The sequence below is a fragment of the Ochlerotatus camptorhynchus genome, unplaced genomic scaffold, assembly GCF_037179485.1.
Source record: "Ochlerotatus camptorhynchus isolate MF236.1 unplaced genomic scaffold, CSIRO-AGI_Acam_v1.1 ptg000436l, whole genome shotgun sequence".
NCBI classification, from domain to species: domain Eukaryota; kingdom Metazoa; phylum Arthropoda; class Insecta; order Diptera; family Culicidae; genus Ochlerotatus; species Ochlerotatus camptorhynchus.
Window position 1 is genome coordinate 6,675 of NW_027040922.1, and position 16,981 is coordinate 23,655.

At 36.9% G+C, this 16,981-nt stretch overlaps 1 protein-coding gene across 1 annotated transcript; it reads left to right on the forward strand.

Annotated features, from left to right (window-relative positions):
- Nucleotides 1-5,226: 5,226 nt before the first annotated feature.
- LOC135711754 (vitellogenin-2-like) lies at nucleotides 5,227-15,561 on the forward strand (the record flags this gene model as incomplete). The annotated part of the gene is made up of 3 exons (XM_065234717.1): nucleotides 5,227-5,304; nucleotides 11,731-11,852; nucleotides 12,402-15,561. Coding segments are annotated over 3 exons (896 nt in total), but the record flags the coding sequence as incomplete, so codon positions are not given.
- Between the last annotated feature and the right edge of the window lie 1,420 nt (nucleotides 15,562-16,981).

The following is a 16,981-nucleotide window of genomic DNA, read 5'->3' on the forward strand; positions in this document are numbered from 1 at the left end:
ATTTGCAAACTCATACAGCACTGGCCTTTTGCAGTTTATATGGGAATCACTATGGGGAAAATGTTTTTGTTCTCACCGTTCTGGCCCTTCACCGTAATGATCTGCGTGGGTCATGATGAGAGCAGCAAAACGATAGTTGTGTAAGGAAGAGTTGCATTATAACACACCGTTGCCTGGAAATGCTTTCGGCAACATTTGGCTTCCCGAGCAGGAGAAAATAGCTATTGAATACCTAATTCTGATCCGATACCAAAATTAGGTGTTGATCAGCATGACATAAGTTTACCATACCAAAGAATAATACCAAAAAAATGCATGCAAAATACTTTGTAAATAACAAAAATTGATATTTGGATACCAAAATAATACATGTGTGGTATTGTTTTGGTATTGCATTATCATAATTTGGAATTGGAATGGTATCGTGGGCACATTTTTTTTTAGTATTATTTTTTTGGTATTTTACCTCCATACCAATTTAAGGTATCGAGATATTCGTTCCCGCTCGGATTTAGGTAGTGATGAACGTCGCTAGAACTATTCCACAGACGCAGACAGTATATGAAATGGTAAATTTTTGTTCGCCCCTCCCTAGCTCGAAACCTGGTTACACCCTTGTGTCGCACTATTATCGCACTAAAACTTCATGTTGATATTAGTATAGCAATTCCTCCCAACTCAGGTGGTCAATCTCAGGTGGTGTATTCACTTGAGCTGGAATGACCCGTTTTGAAAATTTAATACCAATACAATTGAGCGTATTTACCATTTCAAAGCACATGCTTCATATACTACTACGGCTCTATCGCTAGATCGATTTCAAACTAGAACAGGTGTAAAATTTTAATATATAAATATTGTTGATTTATTGGTTTTGGGCCTCTAAATGCCCTAGTTAGTGAAGGTGCGATGTTATAGGGTTTATGTGCCTAATGTAATGCTCAAGACGAAGATTTATAGATAAATTAGAGCCATTTCCCTATATCTCGTCAAATTCATCCATCACACTTAGCCAAAACTTTTTGCGTAGAAAACTGATCAAAAATTTTAGTTAAAGGTGATGTTTACAAATTTTTACATTTTCAATGTGTCCATTGTGAAATTTAAAAAAAAATTAGATTTTTTGTTAAGCTTTCAAATTGAAAATAATTTAAAAGTATTGAAAAAATGTTGTTTTACATTTTTAACATTTATGATTCAGCGGCGCCGGTTATGTAGTGGTAAGCGTGATTACCTCTCACCCCAGCAGGCCTGGGTTCAATCCTAGTCGGTGCCGCCGGGATGTTCTGAGGCTTAACATCTCTGATCACGCCTTCCTTCGGAAGGGAAGTAAAGCTGTTGATCCCCGGTTGCGTTGATGAGTCGAAAGGTAGGGTCCAGGTGTGGGAGCTGCCTCCCTGGTATCGGTAGCATTGGTGCTCAGCACGGAAAACAAGATCGACGGAAAACAAAACAAGAAAAAAAACATTTGTGATTTTTATCTGAAAAGGTCATCTATTTTCTTACAATAATGTGTCAGACGTTGTTTCAAAATACAAAGTTTCATAGTAATCGGATAGGGTAAAGTCTGAAATTCGTTTTATTTAGCTATTTGGCCTGGATTTGCTCATATATTTTAAAATTATTTTGCCAAGTATTTAACTTTTCTGTAGGTTCTTATTAAGATATTAATATCCCAAATTATCAGATAAATTGGTAACATCCCGAAAACAAAATATGTCAAGGTTGGAAAAATTGTATGAACAATGGAGAACTATGATTTTTTCAAACGCCACTTTATGTATTCCTTCATTCCAAGAAAATTTAAAAAATATATAACCCCAGAGACAAGTTTTAAATGGCATAAAAACACACACTTTCAGTATCAATTACGATACAAAAATCCACAAAACAAATACGTATCATCGTTCTCCATCGTTTTAAACCTCTTCCGCATGGTCTCCGGGTAACAACAGAGACCATAGACTAGCCTAGGTCGTTAAAATGGACTGTAGGGTTTCATATCACCTGATATCCATCTCTGTCAGTGAAATCTCGCTGACGCATGGAAGCTACTCGGCTATACTGGCTCCCGAAGACGGATAAGAATCAACGGACGACGACGACGACGACGAGACTACTTAGTCCGCAGTGAGAGAGAAAAGAGCCAATACCCAAAGCCACTCACTCATTGATATCATCCGAGCGAGACTAATTGGCTTGATTTGACGCAAGATTTCCAATTCACGCCAGTCAGTCACCGACACACATATGGGCAGGCACCTTCATACTTTTCAACTTGCTTGAGGAAGCCGATCTTAGGGGCTTTTATTGCTCCCCAAGATCATTCATAGTGACAGCATCAATGAGTTTGTTTATTGAGTTGTCAATTCGAGCCAGGGATTATGGCTCATTATGTGAAAATGTAACACATTTGAAGATACTTTGGACGAGAAATTTTGGGATAGCAGAAGCACAACGCCGTATGCATTACACTAACTATTTTATTTGTATAAATCACAGCAGCGTTGTTGGGAAGGAACAATGTTGATTTTGTTAAGTAATACTTGCCTATACTATAGAGGGACTCATTAGCCAGAAAGCCGAGATTGTCCTCCCACAGTCTTCTATGACTTTCACTTGTATTTCCACAAAGCTTAATTAATTCAAAATCATCGCCCGGTATGTACGAGGTTTCAACGACCGGGTACGAATGTGACATCTTCGCCTGAGGCTTTCTCATACGCCTCGGCCTCCCCTTAGACATGGAGTGCCGATAGTCCATCACGCACCTCTACTACATTACAACACCATTATTTTGTTTATTTATGGACAAAGTCGTCGTGTTTGTTTGCTCGTTTTTTATTGACTTTGGTTCTCCGATTTAGTGTATGACCGAACTTTTTTCTTTGATAAAGTGTGTTTTCCTTCTATTTAGACTGTTTCGTCTCACGACCGTCTGAACATGTGAATCCACTCCCTGCTCGTGTGTGTTGTGTCTACTTTTTGTGGTGATTGTAAATACATTCTTAAGTAGTCATGGAACAGGTTGTCGCTGTGATTGAACCGACAGAAGCAATCACATCGTACCCCCTCGAGTTCCATGCGTTGACATATCGAGATGCAAACTGAACCGGTGCGGGCTGGTTGGATCTCTTCTTCGATGGCCAACTTACTTCATGATCCAATATCAGCGGAGCTAATTTTATTAATTAATGTCATTTTATGGGATCCGCTACACGGCAAACTTCATACTCTCGTTTAGCCATATGAATTATTATATCAGCTTTTCAGCAGCATCGGCAATGCTTGCACTGCGTAAATGGATTTCACGCGAGTTTACATGAAATAAGAATGCCGACGCGACTTGAGCAGACTTGAGAGTGTCCCAGTCGATAAAAGCGCTACCGCCGTTGTACAGAAGCGCCTGATCAACGCAATCCGGTTTGCATCCGTGCGGTCATCCGAAGCATAATCAATTTGGACTTCGAGTTTTCCCATTAACAACGCTTGATAATGCGTGGAGGGTAAATTTTAAACAGTCGGTTAGTAAGCTGAAACTGCTTTTGTATGGCGTACTTCGATCCGTTGGCCCCTATTCGGTTCATCCTACTTGGCTAGATGTTTATTTACTATGATTATCCCTACACAGCTTACTTCGTTTGCACATTCTACAGGAACACACGAGGCAGGTAAGACGGAACTGATAATAACTTTTGTAAATAAACTTCGAATTTTGGAAACACATCAAACCATAGGGTTACCCCAACGTCAAGAAAAAATATAGTCCCAACTCAATGCGACCGATTCTATGTAACGCTCACATACGTGACCAATAGGTAAATAATGATGGCAGTGCACCAATCGCAGACCTTTGAACAATTTTAATTACTATTGTCAAATGGTTGTACTAAAAATACGAATGTCTGACAATTGTTGTTCATGCAGCGTAGACAACCTACGGCCAGTAAAATTGAGAAAAAAAAACACATACTATTGTGGTAAAACCCCACAAGATTTACGATACCCGTCTTAGATCAACAACAACACTATAGTATAGATAACGATCGATTCAAAGAACCAAACGCATTACTTTTGTTTCCACTTGATCTAGATTACAAGGGCTTTGTAGATTCAAAAGTGGGTATGTTCAGATTGATCTAATTTCGAATTCAATGTAAGAAATCATGCTGCAAAAATACGCTTATCTGATCGGCTCATCTAGTATGCCTTGGTTTTTCTCCGCACGAATCGAACGGGTTGATTTGTGTTCCACTACCTCCCTCACTTTTTGTCGCTCTCTGAGCTTGAGAGTCACCATGTGAGAAATTCGAAAAAAAAAACATAATTTATCGAAACGAAAACCCTACTCCTGGATGCATGTCCCCTCCGGAGAGATGTGACGACGGTGTTGTCGCATTAATGCATACATGAGCATTTCGTTTTCGGAAGGGCCGACCCGACAGACATCTTGAGGTATTTAAATTCGGTATGGTGTGTCACCGCCAGCAGACAAGATGCAAATTTATTACAGTATGTGAAGTGATCAATCAAGGATGGATTATATCGATTTGGTTTCAATATGTGACAACTCTAAGCTGAACTAATGTTACAGCTTGTCTCGTTTCACTTTCGACCAGAAATAGCACCGAGATGCTGAAAGGGTTATGAGTTAACCGCAATCATTGAAAAGACGATTCGTTTCAGCATTAAGCAACCGTATAGGGTAGCTTTCCTCCAAAAATTCCAAATAATTAATATCGTATAATTTTATAATTCAATTTGGTAAACACCAAACGATCATAAATCATAATCGTGTGTCGATACTTTGTATAGGTAATTTGAACAGAAAAGCAAACACCAGAATACATATTTCCCTGGCTGGATGACTTAAGACGGCATTTAACATTGGCTCCAAATATTGAACAACATTTTGATGAATGATTAATGACAACATTTCTTCTCTATCTTTTTCCAACGAAAAATTACCAGATCTCTACAAGCGAATGCCTGCCTGCTCCTTTGTACATCAACCTGTTAAACGTAGTAATGTATTTAAATATATGCAATATTTTAATATCGCCTGGTATGTCAAAGAGATGGCGCCAAAATAAATAAAAAAGATAAATAAAATTTGCCCCTTCCCAGCAGCTCTACTCTTAGGCCCCACACGAGCGCACGAGTGTGTCAGTCAGGCTCGGTGAATGCGCGCACTTTACCAGGTCCCACCTGGCCACGGCTGACCAGAGCACACAGTGTACGTTTTCCGTCGACTGACCTGCTCCGGCTCATCACGCATCACAGCAGGCTTTGAATATTCAATAGGTACAAACTATGGACACTAGATTTGTGATGATCGATCCTCGCCCTCCTTCACACATGCTCCTTTTCTTCATTTACATCTTTTTCAATAAAATAGGTGATAATGAAATTATTATTACGCTATCATCGAACACAAGCTGCACTGCTTCCTGCGGTGTCCAATGGAACAGGTTGGAATTCCTGAGATGCCTGCGGAAAGTCAAAGCTCATATTTCAAAATATTTATCAATGTTATTATTTACGAACCGGTTTAGTCGAACTTTGAATTCCCTTACGTCCAGGTGAGAAATATTCGAATAGAGACGGTATAGCATGTTGTGATTCAGCAAGGTGAGCTCATTGCTCTACCCGTTAACGGATTGAACACTGACTCGCTTTCCTGTCTGGATGCAGTTGTGATTGTTTGTCTTTACTGACTAAATTAAAATACTTGTTACTTTTTCGAGGACTCTTGCTTACTGTTTCGAACAAATCTCCACAACTTTTCAATTAAGGTAAAGCAATAGTTCGGCCTAAGCACCCCAACTTTGCTTTAGCTTTCGACATATGTGCTTTACCAAAGTTGTAGCTGGGCCATTTTCAAACTAATTTGTTGATGAAACATTTTTTCTATCTCTTATCGTTCTCGTTTTAAAGTAACTTACTCAGGGTGTTACTGAAAAAAAAATAGAAGTTTGATCTCTAAGCCTTTCATGTAAAATTTGTCGTGAAATTTGTCTCCAAGGAACTTTTGGAACTTATGTTTTTTTTTTCGATCAAAGTAAATCAATATCTCTTAAAGATCACGCAATATTAACGATTTTCTTTATAAAATACGGCCTTCTCAAATGGGCAGATACACATACATTTTCTAGTTAGCATAGTTTGAAGTATATTATTCGAAACAAAATAGATACCTATACGGTTTTTGTTAAAATCATATAAAACAAATTCGACTTTATTTATGTTTTTTTTTTAATAAAATTGCCTACTTTATTAAAAGAGATACAGACACTTTTTGCAAAACGTGCGTCTTAAGAAGCTTCAGAAGTAACTTTCATGAGAAATTTGAAATAAAACAGTTAATGCTAAAAAACTAAGTTTTTCAGGAACACCGTAACTCAATTGCGTAAAATTACACTAAAACCAAAATGTTAAGAGTTAAAAAAATGTTTCTTAGACAAAGATGGTTAAAATTATCACAACTACAACTTTGCTAAAGAACATATGTCTTTATTTTAAAAAATAATAAAAATTCAGTTTTTAAATATCCATTAATTTAAGGGCCCTGTTGTTTATAAACACCAACAGAAGGGTCTTTTCAAACACAAAACGTTATTGAAGACACCAAGCATCTAAACAATGAAACAAAAAACTTGCTCTTTTTATTTGAATTTGTCGTTAGGATGTCCCTCTGAAAACCATATTTTGCCTGTAACTTTTAATTGCAAATTTCTCATGAAAGTCGTCATCTTCGAGGGACTTTTTAATCTTTTTTAAACATCTTTAATCGATGTTGTCTCGAGTTAGTGTCAATAATTATAATGAAAGATATTTTTTTTTTCATACCATAAGGCCGCCATTACGAAGTGTTTTACAGTGAAAAATATTCAATGTGTTATGTTTGTGGTAATATTTTCAAAATTAGAAAAGCTCCCTCTTTAGCATGGTGAAGGTTTCGGGAATGCCAATTTAGCTTGTTTTCATGTTATTCTCCGATTAGAATGCAACTTTGCATAATTGTTAGTTATGGGTAATCATTCACATTTGTGCTAAAATTCAGCCATTTTGAATCTTGCATTTTTTTTTAAATGGCGTGTCCGTGTGAAAAATAAATTGATAAAAAAAACAATAAAATTGACCAAAATCGTCAAACACAAACTTTTGATCATGTTTTTGTAGTACGCTTATTTTTGATATTTTTTTACAGAAAAAAAAACTTTTAATCGTTTTCTATGACAAAATTACAAATATATTGCACATAAACAGAGGTGAAAAAAATTACCAAAAGTTGTTGTTCTTTGATTTTTGTCAATTTTTAAATATCTTTGGCGCGTGAGCTGCTTTTTATTTGATAACAGTGTTATTTTAGGGGCTGTTCACTAACTACGTAGACAGCTTTTCGGTATGCTTGACCCCCCTCCTCCCCATGCGTAGACAATTGTCCATATAAAATTTTTAAAATTTGTATGGGCCGTGGATAATTGTCCACCACCCCACCCCTCCCCCCCCCCCCACGCGGAAATAGTAGAAAAATGCTTGCTATGAAAATTCCTATGTGCACAATCACATTGTTTTGGTTTGTTTGAACATTTTAGACGTTTTACTCGTATAAACACAAAGGACCGAAGTACAGATCTGCACTGTTTTGGTTTTTCTGATACTTCAGACGTTTGTCTTGATGAACATAGTCAAACGTCTTATGTAACAGTGAAACATCGTTAATGCAAATTTTGACTTCAGATGTTTTGTTAATTTAGAATTTTCTCAATTCAATTGACATTAATCTGAATGTGTGTGTGTGCATAATGTTCTTAGGTACAAATGTTACAATGTGCATTTATAAACTCGATTTGTTTACATTTGTTACTTAGGACCTTTTGAAAAGTAAGGCGAGATTTTTTTTAGAAATATGAATCCTAAGTAGACGTGTTTTTTTTTATCAAAGGCAAGTGTCACTCGAGCCATTAGGTTTCCATTAAGGAGACAGCATATTCCAAAACTAAGGTTTCCTTTCGATTATAGCATGTTCCCGTTCAGGCTATGTACTATGATTATTTAGACTATTCGTTCCGTCGCATCATCTTGCTACGATGACGACGACGCGTCGGACATGTGCACCACCTTAATACAGGATATGCCGGTTGGGGAAACTCAGCGGGAAGCAAACAGAGATAAAAATCTTGACCACATCTCGCGCGCCGTATCAAAATCTCAGAACTGTCCAGGCCAGACAAGAAGAATACAAACAGCAAAACGTGGCCCAGTGTGCAAAACATACAGCCGACTTACCGTTCCGCGTGAGGCAGATAAAATCAAACATCCATTAAAATTTCCAATAAATTAAACAATTAGCATCAATTTGCAGATTATCATTTGTTGCTGCTCGGGTCCATAATGCTGTTAGGTCGGATTATATAGAGAATATATCAAACAATAGTTGAAGTCCATTATAAAAACTTTATACCTACTTTTCACATTACCGTCTCTCTGAAGTGTATGGATGGGAAGCTGTCGCGTGCGCTGATGCAGTACAACAGAGACGGTACCGGCCAGGGCTGCCGCTTCAATCCTTCATTCGCAGCACACACACACACACACACACACACACACACACACACACACACACACACACACACACACACACACACACACACACACACACACACACACACACACACACACACACACACACACACACACACACACACACACACACACACACACACACACACACACACACACACACACACACACACACACACACACACACACACACACACATACACACATACACACACACACACACACACACACACACATACACACACACATAGGTACGCGAATTTACCTATAGCAGTAACAAACGAACTTGATGCAAAATAATTAAAATAAACTTTTTATAGATAGATACGGATTAGGAAATCACCTTTAGTTAAATCTAAACGGAAAATGTATTGATCATCATTGATCGAATTTGTAAAGTTGAAAAAGTAATTTTACATTGATCCGCTCCATCCATTATCATGTGGCAAATGATGCGGACAAGCGCAGCAACAGCCACACGACAAATATTTTTCGTATCTCTGTCTTCTCTTATTCTGCGCCTTCTTAATGTATGCAATCCGTAACCGCATGTATGGGAAAAGATTATCAATACTCAATTTAAAGCATCATTTGATTGCATATCTTTTAATGGCACGTGTCCTCATCTGCTCGCATGGTCTTATTGCGGCTCTAAGTTGGTCGCACGCGCATCGCTCTCTCAGTAATTTTAATTGGAATATAATTTACTACATTTCTCAGCAATTTTGAAACGCAGATTAAAATCAGCAATATCAATTTCAACATAATTAATTTGTATATCGAACATCATCATTAAGACAGTGATCTTAGCTTCCGCAGTGCGCGCAACTGATGTCATTATACTTAGGTATACCTTGCCAAGTACATACGCTCAACCAACATCCAATGAATGGTGGATCTAATCTATTATAAGAGATAGTGGCGATGACAATCGCAGTGCTTTCGTCTACAAGCCGGAAATTATATCATTTCCCTTAAAATCTAGTATAGTTTAATTATCCTTTTGCCTGGATGCGATGTAAGCTCGTTTATGTCCTCTGCAAATTGTCAATCAGACTCACTAATCATTTTTGAGCGACAAACAGTTTCACCTATCATACTCAATTAACTTACCACACGAAACGTGCAGTTTCGCCGGCTTGAGAAACCTGAAGTAGTTTCTAAAATCTTTCTCCGAACAAACGTAGACCCTGGCGGCAGTATAATTCCTCAGAACTTGAATGGAAGTACTTCTGCCATTATGAATACCTGTCCTCTAGACTATGATCGAATTTCATGTTGCAACAGGTCGGATCGAGGCAGCTCAACAACAACTAATCTAAGCTTGTGGCAATTCTCTCGAACGTTGAAAGGCGTAGTTTACGGCATTGGCAAACAACAATAGAAAGCAATAAACAACCTTAGCTAGTGGCGTAAGTAATTCCAGTTTTTTTTTTGTTTGTTTATATTTATATTTCTCCAAATCACAAATTCTATAGGCCACTAATGTGCTTTTGTGAAACAATCACGTGCGATTGCGTATTAAGCTTTATTGCCACCAATCATCACTGTCGGCTTTGCGGCTTCTCTTGGCAACTTGGAAGAGTATCTGCCTGTAATTGAAAACGTAAAATAAACACCGAGCCTTACACAGTTAAAAAAAGTTATGTAAATTTATGTCACTATGATGCACATAAATGGAGCGTTTAAATTATAGATAGTGTAAATTGATGAAATGTTTCATGAATTGATCCAAATATTGTAAGCAACCATCCATCTTTGTAAGCAAAGTTGCAAGTTTACGTAAAAAGGAAGTTTACATGCATATATGTTTGCATACTTGAATATTAGCATTACTATAAAATTCAGAATTTTTTTCTCTTTACTTTTGCAGGATCAATTAACTGAACACAAATGAACATAACGTTTTGGTAAAAATGTTATGAGTGAACTAATATGGTATTTTACTAAAAAGCTTGAAATAATTTTTGCACCTTTTTTGACTACCACTTATGTTTTTTTTTTTTTTTTTATTTAACATATTTAATATGCAATGTTTTACTGTTTTTTTTTTTAATCCTGTCATATTGATTATTTCTTCTGAAGCTATATTTTGGCACGAGTAGACGAAAATAGCAAATCAATAGTAAGTTTTACTTTTAAAATTGGGGAACAGACCATCGAAAATTGCTATTAGTTTGATTAATATAAGAGGCAAAATATCAAAACTAATATCACAAAATCTATGGAACTAAGTAAAGCAAAGTCAGTTGTTGTCATATCTACTCGGGATATCAATAGCTTATTCTGCTATCAGATCAAAATTAGTTCTTGAATTCTTGACACCAAAATAGCATAGCTATAGCAAATTATGTTTTGATAGCAGAGTCAACTATAAACTTGTTATAGCGTACAACTTACCAATACCATAATAAGATATTGATTGTAATTTTTTTAATTATTTTGCTCTGGTTTTGTTATAACCCTCTACCCGGGTTCAAACATCTAATCAAGACATCGTTGAAGCTGTAGAACATCAAGATCGGAACTCCACGATTGTTTAGAGAATCGCTGTTATTTATTAGCTCAACTGTAAATCTATCAACATATGATTAATTCGTTGACTTTGTTGAGCATGCCAAACATCAAAATCCCAGAATACATCCAAGATTCCGAAATACTTTGTCATTTCAACTATGTATCTCAGATTGTGTTTCAAGGTTCGCTTTTGGGTCAAAGATCTACCCGGAACAAGAAGTCATTGAGCCTTCAGAATATCTAGATCAGAAATTTTGGGAATCATAGATATTTTGTTAATACAACTATATGCCCTGACATGATGTACTTGCCTTGATGGATTATTCTGAAGTGATGCGTTTGGTTATCATTAATTTAAGCAATTTTTTGTTTGGCTCGTATTGTATACATATCCTGAATAAACAATACGGATAAGGCGGGATCAGAGATTTTATGCCTCAGAGATTCCCGACGGCACCGACTGGGGTTGAACCCAGGCCCTTTGGAGTGAGAGGCAGTCACGCGTACCTCTACACAACAAATTTAATCTAGCTTAAACTAAAACTAATTGACTGATGAGTCTTACTATGTACTTTAAATCGATTACAATGCACAACTAATAGGAAGCGTTTTTCTGTATCTTTTCAGAAACTTTCACCATAGAAGTATTTCAGTTGGAGAAAAGGAATTTTACTATAGGAGTAGCCATACGTTGCGAAGAAACAGATATGTACTTATGTTTCGACAAAAACTGGAAAATCAAAGGCATGGTAAGTAGTATGCATTTAATTTCACCTGATTTATTAGTTTGAGGGCTACGTCTGGTGTCATCATTACCTGAGAAAGTTTAAGCGAACGAATCGAATAGTAAAGACGAGAATTGAACACAATCAGCATGAATCCGCCACTTTATATTCTTCTGGCAATTTATCTGACTAGAAAACAAAGAAGGATCACTGCTTTCTGAAAATTAGGTCATAAATCTGATGCTGTAGTTCGCCAGAACTGTCGCTTCGGGATTAATCTTTTGTAATAGATAACATGTCACTTGGCCAAGCGCAATTAGTATAGTGTAGGTGCGAAGGAATAAGACAAAACGAGATAGAAACAAAAAAAAGGACACATCTCAAGCCCATCAAGGCCATCTCAGGTAAAGATGACACAATGTTGCGAATTGTATTCCAACAATGCGGACCAACCAAGTTGTAAAACGAGTGTTAAAATGTTTCACGCTGAGCATATGAAGTCTTATGAATGTTGGGAACAAGCATGGGTACGTTAAATTAAACAGTGTTTTTCGCTTTTCTCTTTGTTTTCAGAAAAACAAAAACAATATTGCAAATCGTCCACGTTGCCACTTCTACGAATCCCTCAAGCGAGGATACTTTCGCTATCAATCGGTTATGAATCAGACAAAGTATCTCGGTTTCGTCGGCAGCGGTAAACCAATCAACTACAAAGCGAAACGTCACATTGACGAAAAGTGCTACAACTTCCAACGTACGAATGCATCCGCACTTCCCTCAGTCTTTTTCGGGTACAATAACAGCAGTAGGAGCGCAAGTACGACGAAATCCCCTCATCCACATCGGCACAAGCACGGTATGAGCGATCAGAAAAGGACGCGCGGCAAATTCAACTCACATCGAACACAGAATCTCGCCGATCAAGGAGCTTCATCTTCACAGCTACCTCCTTCAACCAACAACGTTGAGCGCCCGACGCGACTGATAACTTCATCGGTGCCATCATATCGAGTCGCCGCTGTCACACAGATGAGCAATGATGTGCACACTACAACCCAAAAACCGTCGAAAGTTGCAAGCACGAAGAAGCAAGTCAAGCCTTCGAAACGACACGGGAAAACTAACAGGCAGAAGCTCAGCTTGTATGGAAGTAGCAATAGTACTAGTAGCAGCAGTAGCAGCACCAGACAACACCATCGTCATCACCACGATAATAGGAATAGCAAACTGGGTTCTGGAAGGACAATGCCAACTGCATCCAGTTTTTAACGACTGCTAGGAACGACTTTGTGCATAAACCTTTCTCTCTATCGTAAAACAGGAAATCGTCGGACGCAGTAGACAAAATCGCGGGGAAACAGTTATCTATGGATTGCTGTAGCTTTCCGATTCCGCCACCTTTATCTCTCTGTCATCTCAATTATCCGTGTATGTCCGTGACAGATTACTTGAGATGGATTAGTTTCGTATTAGAATGTTACAAAACCGGGAAAGCTTTATTAGAATTAAATTGAAAGTAAGCATCAATGCATCCTAGAGGTTTATTAAACAATTATATCAAACAATTGCCAAACATTCTACATAAATGTTTCCGCTAATTGTCTCAAAAGTATTAATTGTGAAATGACTGACAACATACATACAAGAAAAAAACCCGTGTTTAGCACATGAATATTGGTAGCAATGTGTTTGTATTTGCGCATTGCAGTAAAAGCACTAAAACCATAGATCACAAGCATATTAGGAATCGCTGAGCTTTTAGATGCCTTAATCGGTGTATATTTGTACAACTCTGTAGACATATATGAGGACAAATCGTGTGAATAAGGCCAACAGAATATGCAATTCACAAAGCCTACAGTGGCATCTACGTTAAATGCATCAACAATGTTTTTGAATCCAATGTTCATAATTTCGGAACATGCTTTTTTCGAATTCCATTATTTCGAGATATTCCGCCTCTCAAACCTAGCATGACTCACCACAAGTTTTATACAAAGTATGAACTTTGTGATAAACTTGTTTCTTTGATTGTAAATATTGTACTAATTGGTGTTTTCGAATTGTATTATAATTTTATCGATTTTCACCGTGCCATTTACTGACGATTGTAGCCTTTTATTAGGTTTTGTTCGATCAAGATTTCAAAAGCCCCATCTCTTTTAATTTCATTTTCTCGAAGCAAATAAAACAGCCACGAGTCTATCAATAAGGTCAACAATAATCCTTGTTAATGAAAACTTGCACAAAAAAGATGTGACTTAATAATGATCGTTAGTATGTGTATTTATGCGAAAATGTTTAGAGCGCAAATCAACAAAACGCTATTTACAATAATGATAACACAAGAATTGTAAACACAATAGACTCATATTAAATTAAAAAAAATATGAATACGCAAATCCACTGCTTAAAATCGAACCGCAAAAAAAATACTGAGTATACCCAAATCTCAAATAATATATGAATCTCACTAAAAGCTCCAGTGAGCGTCAGAGCTGAAAACATAATTTATTGCTGCATATAAAATTATAACATCCGCAACCATTTGGAACCGTATGTAGCTACTTAATTGAAATAACGGCTAATAAACCGATTAAGTAAATCCCATTCTAAACGAAGCGCAAAATTTGTATGTTCTGAAGCATGTTATATCCCTATTCAAAGTCGACACAACTGTAAAAGTATTAAATTAGTTTTAGAACAACAATCGGAAAAACGTTACAAATTGACCCCACTCACATTCTCAAAGCACAAAGTTTGGATGATAACCGACAATAGTGAATGTTGTTTACGTTAAACATTACTGCCAAAAGTAGAACAGAAAACCTAAAACACAATACTCTTCGTTAGATTGTACCCATTTCTGCTAAATATTTGGACAACGCATATAACAAGTGTAGACATCACTAGTCGACCGGAATCGTTCTGTATTTTCTTCATGTTTGTTCGTGGAAAAATTCAAATGTTCCGATCTATTCTAAATTTATTCGTACGAGTGCGAAAATAGCACCCTTATTTCAACATTCCACTAGACATAACGAAATAAGTCATTTGTTTAAGATTTGTACAGCTATCCAATTAAGTAACGAAAAATAAACGCTGCATCGTTGTAAAAGTGTGTAATCGTCGGATCAACATGGACAAGAATCAAACAGATCCTAATTTTGCCATGTACAAAGTGTTGTGTCTATTTTGTCATCATTTGTACCATAGCAGCATCTTCTCATCATTTATACACACAGTCCAGCAACAGTGGAATAGCCAGTTTTGGTTTTTTTTTTATTTAAAAAAAAATAGCCAGCTCAGACATTTTCCCTTTAATAATTACTTTAAGTTTCCTCGACCACAACCGTGCTGTTGTATTCTGTTCGGCACAAAAGTCACTTTTGCAGCATTCAACACAATCCGTAGCCAAATGTGTCCGTGTTTGTGGATGCAAGGCACAATGTTGAGAGGAAACGAGCTATAAGAATTTGCATTGTTATAAATGTATATCATTATGAAGCTTTCGGTTAAGAAGTAATTTTCGGTTTTCTTTGATAACTACGGTTGATATCGACTTTAGTGAGTAAGATTATAAGTACGAAAGGTAGTATTTGAACAAAATGACAAACATATTATATTTTTTTTAATGAAAATGTATCAAAATAAACTGATTAAAAGTTTAGTTTTAACTTATGAGTACACATGAAAATAACAAGATTATTTAACAATAAATTATAATATGAACGACAATAACTCAAAATCTTGCCGGTTAACTTTTATTGATCCGAAATTCATAATATTGCTTCTGTTTGCAATCTTCAAATATCTTGGAAGCAAGATACCGTCAGGTGGCCGAACCAAGAGCGACATAAGTGTACAAATCAAGAATTGTATGGTTGCCTCTGTGAGTTTACAAAATGATTGGAAATCCAATCAATCAACGAACAAAAATCCGAGATCCGTGCTGTTATTGCCAGCGAAATAAGCTACCTGTTTGATGTTCCTGCATGTTTCACCTCAGCAACCCATCACTACTGCATAAGTTGAAATATGCCATATTTTGCCCAGAGACGATGTTTTATAAGAGAGAATAAAAGTAAATCTGGTTGCACGGTTATTTTATCTGCCAGGTTTGGTAGCCCAAAATTTTGTGTTTACTTCGAGTGACTTTTAATTTGAGCGAATACTTTTTTGATCGATTCGGTAGTATCGGTATTCAGTAGGGGAAATGGCTCTAATGTTGGGCTATGGATCTAAGATTGGGCCCATGGCTAAAAATCTGCTATTTATCAATTTTATCTAGATGAACGCGTCATTGAGGCGGTACTAACAACAATCAATACGAAACTAACGATTTTAAATTGGCTCACTACTTGACTAGCCTATTGGTCCCAAGCAAACGATTAACGTACCCCGTTCTAGTCAAAATTCTATTACTACACAATGTTTGTTTTGATTCGCTACACGGTGTTTCGTGGAAACCCATTAATGGGTAAAAAAATACCCATTTTCAAACCATGTATGCAGCTGTCAAAAAATGGGGGAATTTTGAAATCATAAAATGGGTGAAAAAATACCCATTTAAAGAATCAGTTCACGGTGGAATAATGGGTATATTTTTTACCCATTAATGGGTGAAAAAACACTTCGAAATTTTATCGTCTCATTTCCGTCACCGACTCAACAGTTGCTGTCCGCAGCATATTTGGCGAAAATAGACGATCTCCGGAAAACGTTAGAATCCAAAACGTTGGAGAGCCTTACGGATAAGTCAATACATATTATCCAATATGGTATAATAATATTTCGCGTAAAATTTAAGCGGAACACCTGCATTTATTTTCAATGTTTTAGAAAGTTTTTTATATTAACGAGCGCTTGCATCCTCCATTTGTAAAAATGGGTATTTTTTCACCCATTTTACGGTTAACATAATATAAGAAAATGGGTGAAAAAACACCCATTTATTGACAGACCACCCATTTACCCATTTATGAGTAAACCATAGTTTACCCATTAAATGAGGAGGGGCACTTTTAGCGGTAATGGGTATTTTTATACCCATTAATGGGTTTTCGCGAAACACCGTGTATGAAAGTTTGACAGATAAAATGAGGGTTTAGTGGATTTTCCTATGTTTCGAGGGGTAGATCGATTAGCTTGGG